Source organism: Selaginella moellendorffii, unplaced genomic scaffold (assembly GCF_000143415.4).
Source record: "Selaginella moellendorffii unplaced genomic scaffold, v1.0 SELMOscaffold_1, whole genome shotgun sequence".
Taxonomy (NCBI): Eukaryota; Viridiplantae; Streptophyta; class Lycopodiopsida; order Selaginellales; family Selaginellaceae; genus Selaginella; species Selaginella moellendorffii.
The window spans coordinates 1,728,936-1,746,691 of record NW_003314262.1 but is presented as its reverse complement, the minus strand read 5'-3'; the positions used below and the strand labels follow the sequence as shown (position 1 = coordinate 1,746,691).

At 47.4% G+C, this 17,756-nt stretch overlaps 6 protein-coding genes across 8 annotated transcripts; 4 read left to right on the top strand and 2 right to left on the bottom strand.

The window, feature by feature from the left end:
- Positions 1–82: 82 nt before the first annotated feature.
- Positions 83–1,003, top strand: LOC9656946 (small heat shock protein, chloroplastic). The gene is made up of 2 exons (XM_002961878.2): positions 83–399; positions 473–1,003. The coding sequence occupies exons 1-2, from the start codon at positions 108–110 to the stop codon at positions 928–930; spliced, it is 750 nt and encodes a 249-aa protein (XP_002961924.2). The 5' UTR covers positions 83–107; the 3' UTR covers positions 931–1,003.
- Positions 1,004–1,902: 899 nt separating this feature from the next.
- LOC9630072 (14 kDa zinc-binding protein) lies at positions 1,903–3,106 on the bottom strand. The gene is made up of 7 exons (XM_002961409.2): positions 2,994–3,106; positions 2,887–2,940; positions 2,741–2,824; positions 2,627–2,684; positions 2,471–2,560; positions 2,272–2,389; positions 1,903–2,222 (listed from the first exon to the last, which is right to left on the bottom strand). Exons 1-7 carry the CDS (start codon positions 3,053–3,055, stop codon positions 2,155–2,157), a joined length of 534 nt encoding a protein of 177 aa, XP_002961455.2. The 5' UTR covers positions 3,056–3,106; the 3' UTR covers positions 1,903–2,154.
- A 42-nt stretch (positions 3,107–3,148) lies between these two features.
- Positions 3,149–4,966, top strand: LOC9630071 (thymidine kinase). Of its 2 annotated transcripts, XM_002961877.2 has the most exons (4): positions 3,149–3,537; positions 4,263–4,404; positions 4,462–4,583; positions 4,641–4,966. In XM_002961877.2, exons 1-4 carry the CDS (start codon positions 3,203–3,205, stop codon positions 4,927–4,929), a joined length of 888 nt encoding a protein of 295 aa, XP_002961923.2. In that variant the 5' UTR covers positions 3,149–3,202; the 3' UTR covers positions 4,930–4,966. The 2 variants fall into 2 exon arrangements, with proteins under 2 accessions (XP_002961923.2, XP_024539141.1); XM_024683373.1 differs by having other exon boundaries at positions 4,263–4,583.
- Positions 4,967–5,093: 127 nt separating this feature from the next.
- Positions 5,094–7,108, top strand: LOC9656945 (nucleolar protein 58). Its single transcript, XM_024683365.1, has 3 exons — positions 5,094–5,759; positions 5,888–5,975; positions 6,053–7,108. The coding sequence occupies exons 1-3, from the start codon at positions 5,673–5,675 to the stop codon at positions 6,967–6,969; spliced, it is 1,092 nt and encodes a 363-aa protein (XP_024539133.1). The 5' UTR covers positions 5,094–5,672; the 3' UTR covers positions 6,970–7,108.
- A 6,134-nt stretch (positions 7,109–13,242) lies between these two features.
- On the bottom strand, positions 13,243–14,580 carry LOC9630070 (protein PLANT CADMIUM RESISTANCE 10). Its single transcript, XM_002961408.2, has 3 exons — positions 14,357–14,580; positions 13,727–13,953; positions 13,243–13,616 (listed from the first exon to the last, which is right to left on the bottom strand). Exons 1-3 carry the CDS (start codon positions 14,496–14,498, stop codon positions 13,476–13,478), a joined length of 510 nt encoding a protein of 169 aa, XP_002961454.2. The 5' UTR covers positions 14,499–14,580; the 3' UTR covers positions 13,243–13,475.
- A 37-nt stretch (positions 14,581–14,617) lies between these two features.
- On the top strand, positions 14,618–16,440 carry LOC9656944 (ELMO domain-containing protein A). 2 transcript variants are annotated; one of them, XM_024686010.1, is made up of 10 exons: positions 14,618–14,987; positions 15,043–15,151; positions 15,225–15,328; positions 15,384–15,452; positions 15,514–15,629; positions 15,680–15,734; positions 15,791–15,911; positions 15,982–16,029; positions 16,095–16,189; positions 16,261–16,440. In XM_024686010.1, exons 1-10 carry the CDS (start codon positions 14,766–14,768, stop codon positions 16,360–16,362), a joined length of 1,041 nt encoding a protein of 346 aa, XP_024541778.1. In that variant the 5' UTR covers positions 14,618–14,765; the 3' UTR covers positions 16,363–16,440. The 2 variants fall into 2 exon arrangements, with proteins under 2 accessions (XP_024541778.1, XP_002961921.2); XM_002961875.2 differs by having other exon boundaries at positions 14,619–14,990.
- The last annotated feature ends 1,316 nt before the right edge of the window (positions 16,441–17,756 follow it).

The following is a 17,756-nucleotide window of genomic DNA, read 5'->3' as shown; positions in this document are numbered from 1 at the left end:
CACGTCCCAGATTCTGCCACGTGGTTGAGTAACTAGAGATCTCTAGAGCCTTCGTTTCTTCTCCATTTAAATGCCGGAGAGGGCTACTGGGTGAGTATCCAAGAACAATGGCTTTGGTGTTTAATCCTCTAGCTCTATGCGCTCCTCCAGCGATTACCAGGGTTTGTTCTCGGCCAGGCAATCGCCGCTCCAGCGCCAGGCCGTGCGCTCGCGATAGGCGATTGCGCGTTAGAGCGTCGGCAGCGCCGGATCAAAACAGCATCAAGATCCACCAGCAGCAATCCTCGCCCCAGCAGCTCCAGAGAACGAATGGATCCTCTTCCCCTCCCCAGCAGCAACAGCAGCAGCAAAGGCCCTCGATGGCATCGAGAAGACAATCCTCGCCCCTCTCGCCGCTGGGTAAGAATCTCCGATCGAAATCTCTCTCCCGGACTGATTCTTAGAAATCGCGAATGCCTCTCTCTCTTCACAGATTTGTGGGATCCATTCATGCCGGCGTCCAGGAGCTTCGGCCAGATGCTCGACGCGATGAATCAAATGCTGGAGACTGGAGCGATGCCGACGCCGGCGCCATCGATGCTGCCCACGATCCAGCGCCGGAGCTCCGGGCGATTGCCGTGGGACGTGATGGAGGACGAGGAGGCCTTTAGGATGCGTGTGGACATGCCCGGGCTCGCCAGGGACGAGGTGAAGGTATCGATCGTGGACGATGGCTTCTTGCTGATCAAGGGCGAGACGAGCAAGGAGAGGAAGGAAGGGGGCGACAAATGGGCGGCGCGAAGCGTGGGGTCTTACGAGTCGAGGGTGATGATCCCGGACAATGTGGAGGTGGACAAGATCACGGCGGAGCTGAAAGACGGCGTGCTCTACGTGACGGTGCCCAAGAAGAAGATCGAGGCCAAGAAACCCGTCGAGATTCAGGTGTCCTAGGGTTTAGGGTTTAATTTAGGGCATCCTGTTTAGGGTTTACGCAAGTACAATAAACCCTAAGTTTGCACGGTGAGATCGCGAACTGTGAAAGCCCCACTGTTCATGATGTGACAAAGGTAGACTTCAGAGCGTAGCACTAGCTGCAATCTCAGCAGCCAACGAGATCTGTCAACTTCTCCACCCGCTTTTTGGAACAGGAGTGCTTCTTTTCTCAGTAAGTAAAGTCAGCCTTTGAATTGATCGAGTGCTTGCCCAGGCTCAAATGTTCAGCTACCTATAATTGTGGTTTGGTTTTCGATTGAATTTCAACTGTTCATGTCAGAAAGTAAAATACTGGAGTTCTGGTTCGTAGTTTTTACAAGAACGAAAGGGTTTTAGTTGTGGGTGGTTGTCGTTGTATCACCATCGCCTTGTGGTTCGGTGATAAAACGATACAAAACACCACTGTGACTTGGTTGTGGATCTCAGAACTGCAGGGGAATCTTGAGGACACTGATATGGTAATATATCATACCAGCCGTGTTTGACTTGTACATCGATCGCTGCTGCTCTTGGAACGCGAATTGCTGCCTTGGCATGTGTTTTAGCACAGTCTTTTACAGTTGATTGGATAGTATTTGTTTGCAGGGTCTAGAGCAGGCGTGCATGTCAATGGTGGGCAGATTCAGGGACCACACCAAGTACTTCATTGCAGTCATCTTCGACAAAGCTGCTCATCGCATAGGAGTAACTGTGTTCCCAGGCTACTTTGAGCCGGCCCTTCAGCATCTCGTTGTCTGCAATACATCCTCTACTGCTTGTCGTATTGCTTTGCAGAGAACGGAGAACGTCAATCCCCAGAACCGTCAGCTGAGTATTCTGTGTGTTTGGATATACAATGGCCTGTTGACGAAGGTGAGATCGTGTGTTCCTCATCTCTTTCCATGGAGAAGAGGGGTACTTTAGACCACCTTGTTCTTTAAGAAGGTCCAGTATTCAGAAGTAGGAGGGAGTGAATTCCTTGAGAAGAACAAGTTGTCTAGGAGAAAAGAGGATTGAACTAAGAACTTTGGAGTGGATGGCCACCTTGAGCTTATTCTTGGTAGTAAGAAGTTGCTCGACTAAGGCCTTGCTCTACTAATTGAGGGCGAGCATGGAGAAAAGCTGTGAAAGTGGGAGTAGTCTGGTCCTTAACTGACTACAAAGGGGAGGCGTAATTCATGCCGCATGAACTTCATACAAATATCAACCTGGTGGCCACTTAAGTTGTCTTCCTCCCAGGATGTGCAGATGAAGGTGGTAAACAGACTGACCTGCAGAATTACAGGGTGATCAACCAACGAAGTAATCGATCAAACTTACATCCGAGGGGGCCATCGTTGATGACGACTCTGTAACCATCTCCCAGCCCTTCTTTTTCACCAATGAGTTTAGCCACATAAAGCAAGTGTCCAAGAACGTCCTTGTGTTTCTCTTCAGCCTAGAAGGATTGAAAACAAAAACAAGGATAGAACTTTAGATCAAACAATCAATGCAAGTAGTATATAATAGATTTGAAAACCTTGGAGAGCTGCGTGAGACCGTCCCGGATCTTTGGAATCAGTACCACATGAACTGGGGCTTGAGGATTGATGTCTCTAAATGCCAGTGCCTTGTTCGCGTGAATTGATCTAAAGAGTGTAAGCAGCGATCACATTAATTAGAAGGACATACTTACCTTCTCGTCCTCGTAGACAATGGTGGATGGAATCTCCTTGCTGAGGATTTTATCAAATCTGGGAGAAAAGAAAGAGATCGATGAACCTTTCTTGAGGAATCTATCTCTACATACATGGTTGGGCCTCCTACATTTGTCTTTGCGGCCTCTTTCGCGGCGGATTCTTCGCTCCTCTGCGCTCTAGCAACACTAAAAGTTCTTCACACACGAAAGCCAAATGACCCTCCAGAAAAACACGAAAAAAAAGAAAATTTGGACACCTTTTCTTGTGCTGCGATAATCGGCACCAAGAACATCGAGTAGCTCCCCCAAATCTAAGCAAAAAACCCAAAATTTGGATGTAAGAATCGATCTTAGAGATTTTTACCTGGAGAGAGGACCTTGCTGGGTTCTCCATAGAATACTCCCAGCGAGGATTACACTAGACATGGTAGCCAAGAACGAATTTTTAGGGTAACCTAGCCTATGCGGGAAAATTTTGGAAAGACCTATCTATTCGAGGGGGTTTTGGGGGTTTTATAATATATCGTCTATGGAGGCGTTTGATTGATTCCAAGAGGCTGTGAGAGACGAGCAATGCTGTTAGGGTCTTCGTCGCTGGCAATCGCGTCGTCTAGGTCCAGGATCTTCTCAGCGGCAGCGGCGGCGGCATCGCGGCGGCACAGCCTCGCCCCGGCTTCTTGCTCCTCCTCATCCCAGGCGCTGCAATGCCGCGATTCTAGAATGGTGGGATCGCCAGTGTTGCCCGCGCGGCGATCGTTCTGCTCCCGCCGGAGCAGCGCCAGCGCCGATTTTGCGGAGAATGGGCGAGAATCTCCCGACGGCGGCATACATTTGATTCTAGGGCCGATGTTTGCTGGGAAGACCACGGTGCTGCTCCAGAGGATTCAAGCGGAGGCCGATGCTGGAAGGTATGTGTTCTTCCAAAGAATTCCCTGGTTAGAAGCTTCTCTTGTTTCTTTGCTTTCTTTGTTTGGAGCATTGGAACGATTTCATTGCATTTCTTTCTTGTTTACACTTGTTCTTTCGCTCGTTCGTGTTTGTGAGGAGTGTAGATCATTAGAACTCCCTGGTTAGAAGTTTTTTTTTGCTTTCTTGGTTCTTTGCATTTTCATTTTCGGTTTGTTTGTTCTTGCGCTCGTTCGTGTTCGTGAAAGGAATCGTAGAAATCTCTGGTTAGAAGTTTCTTTGCTTTCTTTGTTTGAAGCATTGGAGCGATCTCTTTGCATTTTCTTTCTCGTTTAGCTTGTTCTTGTTCGTGAAAGGACTCGTGTAATCCCTGCTTAGAAGTTTCTTTGTTTTCTTTGTTTGAGCTTTGGAACGATCTCTTGCATTATCTTTCTCGTTTATGTTTGTTCTTTCGCTCGTTCGTCTTCGTGAAAGGAATCGTGTAGACCGAGCATTAGCTTCGTGTCCACCGAGAGCATCATCCTAAGCACGATCTTATGGCTAAATCTTTTTTGTCCATTTGAGGCAATCAGTCTATAACGCTTCCTTCGCCATCCTTGTCGTGACGGGGCTCGAACAGCTCCACAAAGAGAAGTCGTCGAGATTTTTGCTTCTGTTTTCTAGCGCATCTACAACTGGTGGAGCATCGTTCTCACATTTGTTTCGTTGCTTTTCTTGTTTATTCCAGGAGAGTCGCCTTGGTGAAATCGGACAAGGACACAAGATATGGCCTCGGCTGCATCGTCTCGCACAGCGGCAAAAAGATGCACTGTGCCGCCGTTGCATCGCTCTCCGACTTCAAGTCACACAAGCCCGAGCTCTACGCACAGGTACTCAAAACTTCCAAAACGAAAAACAAAAAAATCTTACACTTGGATTCCAACCAGGCCGAGATCATCGGCATTGACGAGGCGCAGTTCTTCGACGATCTCTTGAGCTTCTGCCAGTCGGCGGCCGACTGGGACGGCAAAACTCTCATCGTTGCTGGGCTGGACGGCGATTTCTTGAGGTACCAAGAACCAAAAAAACTCTCTTTTTTCTATCTCTGTTTCTCGATCCGTCGCAGGCAGCGCTTCGGCTCGGCGCTGGATCTCGTCCCCCTGGCGGACTCCGTGACCAAGCTCTCGTCGAGGTGTGAGATTTGCGGCCGGGCCGCGGCATTCACGTTTCGAAAGACGGACGATCGACGCAAGGAGGTGATCGGCGGGGCGGACATCTACATGCCCGTGTGTAGGAAGCACTACGTGAACGGACAGTTCGCCATGGAAGCCGCGCGAAGTGTGGTTCTGGAATCCCACTCGCCGCAACGCGACCCTTGTTCGTCCTCGCCAGAGAGAAAGCTCGCGATTGGCTAACTTCCCATTAACTTAGCTTAACTTAATCTCGCTGGTATATGCCTCTTAGATCTAGGATATTCTGTCAATTTCCTTGAATATTCTAAGGTATATTCTGTCTCTGTTAGGTCTTGCCTTAAGGATGTTCATTAGAGTAAGCTGGGGATTAGCTTAATGATAGCTTTAGGGCAGAATAAAAAGGAGGCCAGGGCTGCCAGCGTGCCCTTTTTTGCTCCCATTCCCAGACGCTTGCGCCTAGCGGCTAAGCTCTCCTTTAGCACGGCCTAGCAGCAAATCCTTGGAATCGCGGGAGCTGGCGGACTGATTGCGCCCACGCGCCTCGCATCGTCGCCCCAGCGCCGCCCCCCGCCGCGCCGTGCATCGCCATCGCATCGGCATCGCGCATCGAGCGATAGAGGAGAAAATTTCCAGGGTTTTTGGTTTTTGTGGTAGCATTCCCGGGAGCCCCGATGGATGAGGGCGCGGGATTTGGCAGCAGGTGTAGGGAATTGCGGCCCTGGGCAGGGATCGCCGGATTGCGGTGAAATGTGGCGGCGTGGGAGATTTTGAGCCTCTTCGTCCCCTCTCCCTTTTCTTCCCTTTTCATCCCTTTTGGAGAATCGCTGCATAGGAGCTGAGAATTATCGCAGTGGAGGGCAGTGGGGGCTGTATGTAATGGTGCAGTGGTGGCAGCTGATAGAGCCCACCTCCTCTGGGTGCTGGTGTCGCCACTCCTCTACTAAACGCTCACTTAGGGTTCCTCGATGTCTCGGTGTCATCCATACCCGCCACCGGGATACGAAAAGAAAGCCACCACCGAGCTCATTGCGGACATAGTTCCTGCTGCTCAGGTTGGTGCCTCCTCGTTTTTTTTTTTTTTTCCCTTGCTAGATAAAAGAGAACTCTTTTTCTTTTGCTCGAAGTGTGTACTGATGCTGCCGTTTTTTTTTTCTTGTTTCTTTTCTCTTCGATTCTCAAGGTTGCTACTTCCAAGGAGAAGCACAAGCACAGAGACAAAGAGAAGAAGAAGAAACGAAAGAGGGACGACAAGAATGAGAATAATTCACGTAAGTAACTTTCCTTTGTGTGCGTGTGCATGGCTTAGCCTGTTGGGACCTTGGGATCCACTTGCCTGTGTTTACAGACAAGGATAAGCGATCTAGCAAGAACCAAAAGACGCACGCCAGTAGCAACGATGTTTCTGGGGGAGAGAATGGGAGGTTGCAAGCTGCTGCTGATAGCAAGAGTGCCACTGGCTCGACAAAGGCTGGAAAAGGTTTGCAAGATGCGAAGCTATCGGACAGGGTCACGGGGACTGGGACTGGGTGGCAAGAAGCAAAAGCTCCCGAGACTGGGAAGGCCGTTCTCCAGGAAGCGAAAGCGACCGAGACAGGCAAGGTTTTGGAAGCGAGGAGCTCTAGTTCTACTCAAATCCTGGATGGAAGCTCCAATTCCAAGTCCAACTCCAACTCCAAGGCCGGGGTGGCGGCAGCAGTGGCGAGCACTTCCAAGTACGTAGTTACAGACACCGAGATAAATGGCAAGGTTCCTTTAGTTATGGTAAAGCCGCTCGACACCGGGCAAGTAGTAGCACAGCAGCAGGGACAGCAACACCAACACCACCAAGATCAAAAGATAGAAGACTATCGAGGCAAGAGGGAGGATCAAAAGAGAGAGAACGATCGGGCGAAGAGGGAGGATCAAACGAAGGAAGACGATCGAGCGAGGAGGGAGGATCAAAAGAAGGAAGACGGTCGAGTAAGACGGGAGGATCAAGAGCAAAAGCAGGATACAAAGAAGAAATCGCCACCAAGTGTGGAGAAGGAGAAGGAGAAGGAGAAGCGGCATAGATTTCCAGAGATCAAGCTTGCCGAGATCAAGGAGGAGAGGCTTGAGGAGGACGACGCGCACCTCGAGTGGCTGTATCATAAGAGGAGAAGGGACGAGGGGAAGAAACCACGGGAGGAAAAGGAGAGGGAGGAGGAAGACGAGGTTTGGGCCGAGGCGCGATTTCTTCCAGCCGTGGGCGTGTATGCGTTGCCGTACGTGGTTCCATACTGAGAGGAGGACGCCTGGTACTTAAGTTTCTCCACGTTTTTTACTTTTTTCTTTCTTTTTTTTTTTTGGCTCCTAGTTTGAAATGTGGTATTGGTAACATTTTTTCAATGAGATTTAGGGGCTTAAACCTGCGGACTGTGAATAGATGTCTCAGCAGACCCGTGGAAAAAAATATTTCTTCTGTTTGAAACGTTTTTTCTTTTTTCTTACACTTTTTAAAAATACCTCAATTATCTAAGTACAGTTAGTTTGAATATTTCTCTTTTTTTCGTTTTGTGAGTGCATGGAAATGTGAGTGCAGGAAATATGGAAAGGGAATACAGAAATGTGCAAATCAATTAACCCAAAAACCCTAGCTTATATACAGGAGCGAGTGGTCCGGATTGAAACCAATCCGACAGCTACCAAAATCCACTATGCTAATATTAGTATACGGCATTGTAGCCGTACACTTGGCCCTCACATCATCCCCTCCTCTCGGAATAATGGAAGGCCGTCAGGGTTCTCTTGTAGATGGGCCGGGATCTGGAGGAACGTCAGGAGGAGGCATCGGTGGATCTGTAGACGGTATTAACTGCTCCTGATCCCTCTGTATGAAGCGTTTTAACCGCTGCACATGCACAATCTCCGGAGGATCAGCCTGCTGAACGTCATGCCGAACCTCATAAACTTGTGGTCCAACTTGCCGCAACACCCGATACGGTCCTTTCCACTGCGCAAGGAGCCCCTTAGATAAACCACGTACCGTAAGATGGGGAAAACGGACTAACACCAAATCATCCACTTTGTACTCCGCTGGTGGACGATGATGGGAATTGTAGCGCCGTTGTTGTCCCACTTGTACGCGGCCTAAATGTTCAGCAGACTCTGCTCGGACAAGTGGAAGAATGCTTGTCAAATATTGATCCCATGACCTAGCATCAGGAGCTCGTGGCAATCGCGAAGGTAAACCTAGCTCTGTTGGTAATATTGGATCATGACCATATAGAAGTTTATATGGTGAAGCACCAATAGAACTCTGCACCCCTGTGACATAAGCATACCGAAGAGACGGCAAATAACCATCCCAATCCGAATGTTGAAAGTTCACATACTTCGCAATCATCCCTTTGAATGTCCGAACAAGCCGTTCCACCAGACCGTCTGATTGTGGATGATAAGCACTCGTAAAAGTGTGGCGTATCCCCAACCGAGATGTCAAAACATGAAATACCTCAGCCATAAATGCAGGACCATTATCCGAAAGAATCCGTTCTGGACAAGAATGCTGGAACACCACTCGATTGAGGAGGAAGTATCCAACAGCAGTTGCAGAGGCACTAGCAAGAGCACCAACTTCCACCCAACGAGTCAAGTAGTCAGAAGCAATAATAACATACTCATTGCCAGCAGTCGATCGCGGAAAAGGTCCCATAAGATCAAACGCCACCAACTCAAACGGACGAGAAACTGCAATTGACTCCAACCGTCCTTCCGCAGCATAAGGGGGAGTATTACGAGCTTGGCACCAAACGCAGCTACGCACATACCGGATAATATCACGTCGCATCTCTGGCCAATAGAAAGATCTGCGCAACTTCTCGGTGACACGACGGTGTCCCATATGCCCACCTAGAATAGGAGAATCATGGTAGGCATGGAGAAACCGCGGAATAAACACCGAAGGCACCACCAGCCGTAAATGAGCATCAGGATCCGTCCCCACAAAATAAAGAAGGCCATCTTCAAGGCGATATTGAGAATGTAAATGCCGAAAAGGCAAGTTATCAGCAAGTGATGCAGGATTCTCAAACCCATCTCGAAGCCTTCGAATCCACGGCTCAATCTTTTGAGCCTCGCGAACCTCATCCAGAGAAGGTAGATCTTGCTCTACGCCCTGTGGACACTGAACGTCAAGGACAGCAACCGTCGACAGCACAGAATCCTCATCTAGAAAATCCACAGATGCTGGAACAACAGGTTCGTCAGAAACATGAGAAGTGAGTGGAGAAGGAAGAGGAGCTCGAGAAAGGGCATCAGCATCAGCCATAGAACTCCCTGGGCGATGAACAACATCGAAATCATATATCTGAAGCTTCAAAGCCCATCGAGCCGTACGACCAACCAGGTTCTTTCGCTTCAATAATGAAGTAACAGCAGCATGGTCACCTTCAAGTAACGTCCGAGAACCATGTAGATAGGCATGAAGTTTCTCGAAACCCCAGACTGCTGCTAAACACTCCTTCTCCGTCGTGGAGTAGTTCATCTCCGCTGGTTGTAATGTACGGCTTATGTATGCAATGGGATGGCGCTGACCAGGCACACTCGAGCTCTCTTGCATCAACACACCTCCAAGACCAATGTCAGAAGCATCCACGCGCAAAATAAAAGGTCGAGTGTAGTCAGGATATGCCAAAACCGGAGGAGTCGTCAATAGCTCTTTGAGATTCACGAACGCCCGCTCACAATCGGGAGACCAGATGAAAGATGACGTTGATGACTTCAGCAACGCTCGCAATGGTAAAGTACGATCGGAAAGATGATCCACAAAACGACCGAGATACTGCACCTTACCCAAAAAACGCTGCACATCATTCACACACTTCGGAGTAGGGAACTTTAGAACAGCCACAAGTTTGTCAGGATCAACTTGCAAACCCTCACGAGAAATACGGTATCCAAGATAAGTTGTGTCCTTGGACCCAAACACGCACTTCGACCGCTTCAGCTTTAAACCAACGTCGCGTAGCCGATCCAACACTTTACAAACATCACGAACATGCTCCTCCCACGTCCCCTCCGAGTGGATCAAGACATCATCAATGAAGTCAGCCGTCACCTCCGGCATATCGCAAAGAACCTCGTCCATCATTCGCTGAAAAGTTGCTGGAGCATTGTTCAAACCAAACGGCATCACCAAAAACTCGTACAAACCAAATGGTGTACGAAAAGCAGTCTTAGGAATATCGTCTTCAGCCATCGATACTTGCCAATACCCAGAAGCAAGATCTAGCTTGGTGAACCAACGACTTCGCCCCAGACGATCCAAGAGATCAGCAGTGTGAGGAAGAGGGTACACGTCCGGGATCGTCACTTCATTTAACGGACGATAGTCGATGCAGAAACGAATACTCCCATCAGGCTTCGTCACAAGATGAGGTTCACATGCCCAAGGACTCCGCGACTTCCGAATAACACCCTTCTCCAACATCTCCTTGACATTTGCACGTAAAATCTTGATCTCCTTAGGTGACCGACGACGAACAGGAACCTTGATTGGACGAGCATCCCCGGTTGGAATGGGATGACGTGTGGCAATCTTGGCCCCAGACGATAGGTCAAATTCAAAGAGATCAGAATACTCCTTCATGAGCTGGTCAACAGCTGCAACACAAAGATCATTGGAGGGATCGGAAAAGGGAAGAGCAGAACAAGATGGAAACACAAGAGGAAATAATGGGGGAACAAAAGTAATGGAAGCAGAGGTAGAAGTAGAGGGACGAAGAGGTACAGAAGTGAGAGGAATGGATGAAACATAAGGAAGTATGAGACAAGGGGGAAAAGCCTCAAAGTCACACTTGGCATGATTGTGCTGCAACCAATCCATACCAAGAATGAGGTCAAAAGCTTGACTCGGCACCACCCGCAACGACTGCAACTCAAACTCGAGATCGCCCACACGCACAACCAGGTCCGCCTCATCTCGTGCACATGCATGTGTACGGCCGTTGCCATAAAGAATGAAAACTGGATCCGCCGCACGACGCAAGTGTAGACGACAACGTGTGGCAACAGGTCGAGCAATAGAAGATAAACTCGAACCTGTATCAACCAACACGGAGAGAAGAATAGGAGACCTCTTGTTATAAAAACGAGCTTGGAAAGTAAACACTGGATGAACCGGTGCCGAGTGAACCCCTTGATGATACTCTCGAAAGAAAGATGGAGGGGTCACTAACTTATTCGCGCAAGGTCCCTCCATTACTCGCGCGACTCCTCGTTTCCCGAATGCACCTCGGTATCCAAACCTTCCACCGCAGCAGCACCAACGGGATGTTGTTGACGCCAAGGTCTCCACCCAGGAAATGGAGGTCGCCAATCCGGAAAGCGCCGACAACGCCGATAAGTATGACCAACTTCATCACACGCCCAGCAACGAATGTCACGGCCACGACCACGTCCTCGCCCTTGTCCTTGGACTCGAGTAGCAGCAGCATCAACCTCCATGGGAACAGGACCATCACTCATAGGAAGTGGAGCTGAAGGACGTGTAGCAAGAAGTGGAAGAGGCGACGTCTCATAACGTTGTGCCAAGCGAAGAGCATCGTCAAGAGTGGCAGGGGCAAGTGCATGCACAAGTCCGACAAGATCTTGACGAAGTGCTGGCCACAGCATTCCTAGCTTGATCCGCTCCGACATATTTGGCTCCGCACGAAGCAAAAGACTTCGGAAACGAACGCCAAATTGCATCACCGACTCAGATGGCCCTTGGCGAAGACGATGCAATTGTTGGAAGGCATCATCACAATCGTCGGCGTGTCCGAAGGCGCGTTTGAAGACGTCCGGAAGAACACTCCAATCGCCACGAGTAGCTGCGCTCAATCCATTGTACCACTGCAATGCCGTCCCTTGAAGACATGTGGGGAACTCACGCAAACGTCGAGCATCATCCCAAGAATGATATGTGGCAATCACCGTGAAGTGATCGAACCAATGGTACACATCATCCCCAGGATTCCCACGAAAGAACTCCGGCCGAACGCGAGGATTGGCACCAAAAGCAGGAGGAGTTGTACCATGTGCCGTGAACGCCGCCATCAACTGAGTTTGGTTGTTCAATTGCAGGCGCATAGCATCAAGCAATTGAACCAACTGCTGCTCTAGAGTCAAAGGAGGAGATTGCGGATCGGCCATGAAAATGAATGAGAAAGAAAGAGCAAAAGAAGAGAAATGACAAAAAGCTGGAAAGAAATGGTAGATCTAAACAATGCAAAAAGCTAGATCTAAACTAAAATCCTGAAAGGAAAGAACAAAAGAAAAGAAATGGAAAAAGCTAGATCTAGACAATGCAAAAGCTAGATCTAAACCGAAATCCCAAATCCAAGCACTCCCCAGGGACAATCAAAGGTGCCCCTCACCTCCACCAATGTGAGTGCATGGAAATGTGAGTGCAGGAAATATGGAAAGGGAATACAGAAATGTGCAAATCAATTAACCCAAAAACCCTAGCTTATATACAGGAGCGAGTGGTCCGGATTGAAACCAATCCGACGGCTACCAAAATCCACTACGCTAATATTAGTATACGGCATCGTAGCCGTACACTTGGCCCTCACAGTTTTAATTTTAAAAATAACTTATAAAGGAAATATAATAGATCATAATACAGAAAATATAATAGTAAAAAAGAATTCAAGTTTAAAATATTTCACCTTTTCTAAAGACAATAATATCTTTAATTATAAAATTAATGAGAAAAAAATAATCCACCTTCATTCATAATTCATAATTAAGTATGACATTAAATACAAAGTACCATTTGAAGTAAGAAAAATTCTTGAAATGTTATAACAATAGTTATTATTAATGTAGTTAAACTACACAATTTGAAGTTATTATATTATATATTTATTTTTAAATAAAAATAAAAAATATGTTTCTTTTAATGTGCTTTATAAATTTATAGCTTAATGAATAAACGATGTTCTAACAAACCAATGTATTTCATTTATATGAAAAATAAATTCACAAATTAATGTGATATTTGAAGACTATTCTTTTTGCTACCAACTTCAAAAGGTAAGTTATTATTAAATTATTAAGTTCATGTAAGTTAAAAATGATATTTGATGATACTATTATTCCTTATTTCACATATTTTAGAAATTTGTAGACTTATTTTTTAAATGTATATTATTGTTATGGAAGCCATCATTAAAATTTTAATTGTTTTTTTTTCACTAAAAGTGTGAGGGAGGGCTTTTAAAGAAAAGTTGCAAAATCATCTGGCACTCACCAAAATCCAGATGGAAGATGTGGGACGTTTTTGCTTCAGGCTCCACTTGTTATTATGAGTTCTTTAGAAAAATGGAGTGGCTCTGAGAAGAACTTGAAGTTGGCCACAACTACTAACTCCCAAACTTAAACTAGGAGGCACACATGAACTGTAAACACCATTTTATATCCACCATGCCACTACATCACATTGTGGCAACCACTTGTCCAGTTAGTGTAGAACTGATAAATCTACCCATATCAAGGTCGTGAATTTCTCAATCATAAGCATCCCTAGTGTCAAAAAGGCAAAAAAGATAAATAGTGTTTAAAACCGTAAAAAAGGTTTAGTACCACCTTCTTCAATCAATATAAACTCCGTCGTCTGGTGCGAATTCTCCACCGCCTTGGACACCCGGATCGCCGCCAGCCACAGTTCTTGAGCCTCGCCGAGCAGCTTCCACACCGATCCCGAGGGTGCTCGTCGCCATCGTCACACACAACAATATACTTCATTGGATTTACAATCATCGCAGCTATACCATCACTTGATTTCCAGGAGCAACAGTTACAGGGATTCCCGAGTATGTCCCTCGCTCTTTCATTTCTCGGTACTCTTGGCACACTGCGCAGGGATGGCAGCACAAGTGCGTGAGAAAGTCGCCGCACGGAGCATCCTGGAAAACACAAAAAAAAAAAAAAAAAAAAAGAAATCGTTGATCAGATACACAAGGAAAGCAAATCGCTTCAACTTGAAAAGAACTTGGAAACTGTGAGATGGAGTTACCTCGAGATTATACTTGTCTCTCAGTGTTTTCCTGTAGCCACAAGCGTAGCATGACACGCATGACGCAGCGACGCCGAGAGCAGTTCCTTCCGTCAGTGCACAGCAAAGTCCAGTGACAGCGCCCCAAAGAAGAAGATGCATCACGCACGGCCCGACCCACGGCCGATCTTCCAGAGTCTCCACATTCCGGCCAAAGAGTATACAGGGGCAAAACAAACCAAGGCAGCCTACACACAAGAAAAACCAAGGAAATGGATTAGAACTCTTATGAAACAAGCATACCCAGAGAACAGTGAATGAAACTTAGTACAAACAACAAGACTAGAACTCTACTATGCATCAAAGAGTTGGAAAGCTTTGTCAAACAAACAAGAAAACCAAGAGGAAACGGATATGAAACATCCGTCCCAGAGAACCAACGAAAACAGTGAATGAAAACGAAAACGAAGAACAAATCTTAGAACTCTAAGCATCAAAGAGTCCCTCCCATACTGGAAAACTTTACAAGCTCAAATCAATCGAAAAACTAAAGACTCGAGTGCAGCCAAATCGAGACTGGAAACTCACCGGAAAGCCCAAATAGGGAAAGAAAAAAAATGCGAAGCACAGGAGGAAAGATCGATCACTCACAGCTCGGAATATCGTCGGAGCAAGCGCAAATCCCAGAGGTCCAGCGCAGGGGGCGCTCATGCTGATGGAAGGGCACGGTGCCATCCTCTGCTGCTAGCGGCTGGTAGCTCGCCCTCGAGGAAGAGAGATCCGGCGCATCCATCGCCAACGATCGCTGGCGCAAGCCCTAAACCTTGGAGAACGAAGGCGTACGAAACAAGGGAAAGGTGAAACTCATGGCACGGTATTTTAATTTCGTGGGCTATGTTTTTAGGGTTTCGCTGGTCCTCCCCGCGCTGTAGATAGATTCGCGCGCGTTTTCCTTTGCTCGCCCATCCCAGCGCCGGGAGCTGGATCGCGCGATCTAGCCTAGCAGAGGTGTGGAAATATGGGAAATGCGATCGCGGCGATGGCGATCTAGGGGCGGTCCATGAGCAGCAGCTCCGCCGCCTCGACTAGCTCCAGGAATCTCGTCCTCGGCAGCGTCGCGGTTGCGGATTGCGATTGGTGTGGCTGCTGCTCGCCGCTGTGCGCCAGGATTATGAGTTCCGCGGCGCGGCTGAGGCGGCGCGTCCATCACAGCGATGTGGGAGGGAAGAAATTCGAGCGCGTTCTCTCCAGTGGATCCGATGGATTGAGCGAGCCCCTTCTCGCAGTGTGTTCTTCCTTCCTTTGCTCGCTCTTATCGATTTAACTTTTTTTTACAGGGTGGAGACGATGAGTATTTTGAAGATTGGAAGGAGAAGAAGAGAAGGGAGGAGCATGAATGGTCGCAGATTTTCACTCGGCTCCTTGCTCAATGGAGCCAATGGCTGTGTAAGCTTTGCTCGTGCTCTTGACACTATCACTCTCTTTTTCTTTCTTTCTTTCTTTCTTTCTTTCTCTGCAGCAATCGTGCTTTTAGGCTCGGGATCCTTGCTTGGTGACATGATCAATCGTGTTTTGTATCGTCGAGACGAAGGTATCGTGCATATCGATCTAACACCTGTACAGGTAATCTTTCATTCTTTCGCCATCACTAGCCAAACGATTCTTTCGTGATGTGCAGGAAGAACGGCTTCACAAGCTCCAGAAACGCTTGCAAGTTGCTTTTGATGGAAGCAATCCCAAACACGCGGTAAGACAAAGTCTTCTCGGAGATGGCTTTTTCTCAAACTGGGAGAATGGCTGTCTTTCAGGAAGCACTGGTAGCGCTGTGGCACGAGGCTTTCCCTGGCCGTCTCTTCGATGGTTTGATCACGGAGAAGTGGAAAGAAATGGGATGGCAAGGCACGGATCCTTCGACGGATTTCAGGTCCTTTTCTCAATCCATTCATGCTCGCCAATTTCTCCAATTCCATGCAGAGGTGGTGGATTCATTTCCCTGGAAAATCTGCTCTTTCTAGCGCAGCGCTATCCGGTATGTTACTTATCATTCCTTCCAGCAAGATTTCCTCACATTTTCTACGTTTCTAGAGATCGTTTTCGAAGCTGCTGCACAAAGAGGAGGGCCAGCGATCCGAGTGGGAGTATCCGTTTGCGGTGGCAGGCATTAACGTGTCTTTCATGCTTATCCAGATGCTCGACCTTCGATCAGGTAACAACCGAGCTGCGCGATTCCATTATTGACTTACTCGTGCGCTCTGTGCTCTTGTTTGTTTGTATAGAAAAGCCGAGCTCTCTATCCGGACTGAAATTCGTGAAGATCTTGGCCGGTACGTTCTCCATTTCATTACAGCGACGTTGTCCTTGAAGGAATCTGGCTATATTGGTATTGCAGAAGACGAGCAAGCTTTTGACGTGCTGTACTGCGTAGCGTTTGAGATGATGGATGCACAGTGGCTGGCAATGCGTGCTTCCTACATGGAGTTTAACGTACGTTTCCTCGCTTTCTTCGTCTTTGCGATTAACGAAGGATTGTTTAAGATTGTTCTTTGTCTAATCAGGCTGTCCTAAGCGCAACCCGTTCTCAGCTCGAGCGTGAGTTGTCTCTAGATGATGTCTACCGAGTTCAGGACCTCCCCGCATACACACTCTTGTGCAGATGATTCTTAATCTCGGAAAATGGACAAACTATGACTCTAAAACTTAATATTTGAATCGGTCCATCTTGTGTATTATTATTATTGGTTAAGATTATTTGACTCAAAATAAATTCAATTAAATTTATTATGCACTTGGATTTATCAGCCCTTCTGGACGCAACGTTGCGAAGCAATTATACTCGTTCAAATCCCCCTTAGGGTAGTCCAAGTTCTTCTAGTACTTAAGTACGGCACTTTGAAAATCATACACTAGGGACCGCCTTCCGTGCAGAAGACGGTTGTGAAGAAAAATCTTCACACAGCACAGCATAAAAGCCCAGACCTTGACGAGAACTTCTGCCAAAGAATCAAGATCTAGATCATAGCAGAGAGCAATCAGGAGTTTTTAGATCCATGGCGTTCAACATCTTCTTTGTTATAGCTCTCATGCTTCTCTCATCAGCCGACTTACAATCCTTTGTGGAAGCTGCCGATCCCGATCCATGAACGAAGGCTCTCCCTGCAAGCCATACTCGCAAGTCACCTCCAAAGACTTCTACTCAAGCCTCCTCCGCACCAACACCGATACTACAAACACCCTCAATCCTCTCTTCAACTTCACGCAAGCCATCGTCACCACTTTCCCGGCTCTCAACACCATGGGACTGTCCGTGGCTCGGATCTATCTCGGGCCAAAGGGTGTTGCCAGGACTCACACTCATCCCCGGGCGAGCGAGCTTGTTTACGTCGAGAAGGGTGTTGTGGAGGCTGGCTTCGTGGACACGAACAACAAGTTCTTCGCCCACAAGATGCGTGCCGGCGATCTGTTCGTGATCCCGCGAGGCGTGCTTCACTACATGGTGAATGTTGGACAAGAGCAGGCGATTCTTTTGGGGGTGCTCAACAGCCAGAATCCTTCCTTCCAGATACCATCGTCTGCATTGTTCGGACCAAAGTTGCCGTATGAAGTCCTGGAAGCGTCTTTCAGTCTCAACAGGACCATAAAAAAAAAACTTAAAACAAAAAGAAGTTTGCAATAAGTAGCATACCCATCTCCACAAATCTTGCAATGACTAGATGGTCACATATAGACCAACCTTAAGCCTTTAGAAGAAGATAGAAAACGATTGATTGACTGGAACAGAACAGTGCATTTAACCTCTGCACAAGACATTTGCTTCATAATTTCAATCTGTTAGCAATGCATTAGAAACAGTTAGAATGTCCTTCATTCAAACCAACCAATTTTGGAGCATTGCTACAACATGTAACCAAAAAAAAATTCCATTATAACATAGGTCATTGCTTGTCCTTTGACAAGAAAATGAAAGCCCTTTTTAACCTTCTCCATTTTTAGGAATTAAGTATGTGACAATGAAAAAAAATCAAAAAGACCTCTAATGTATCAGCTTCCTTGT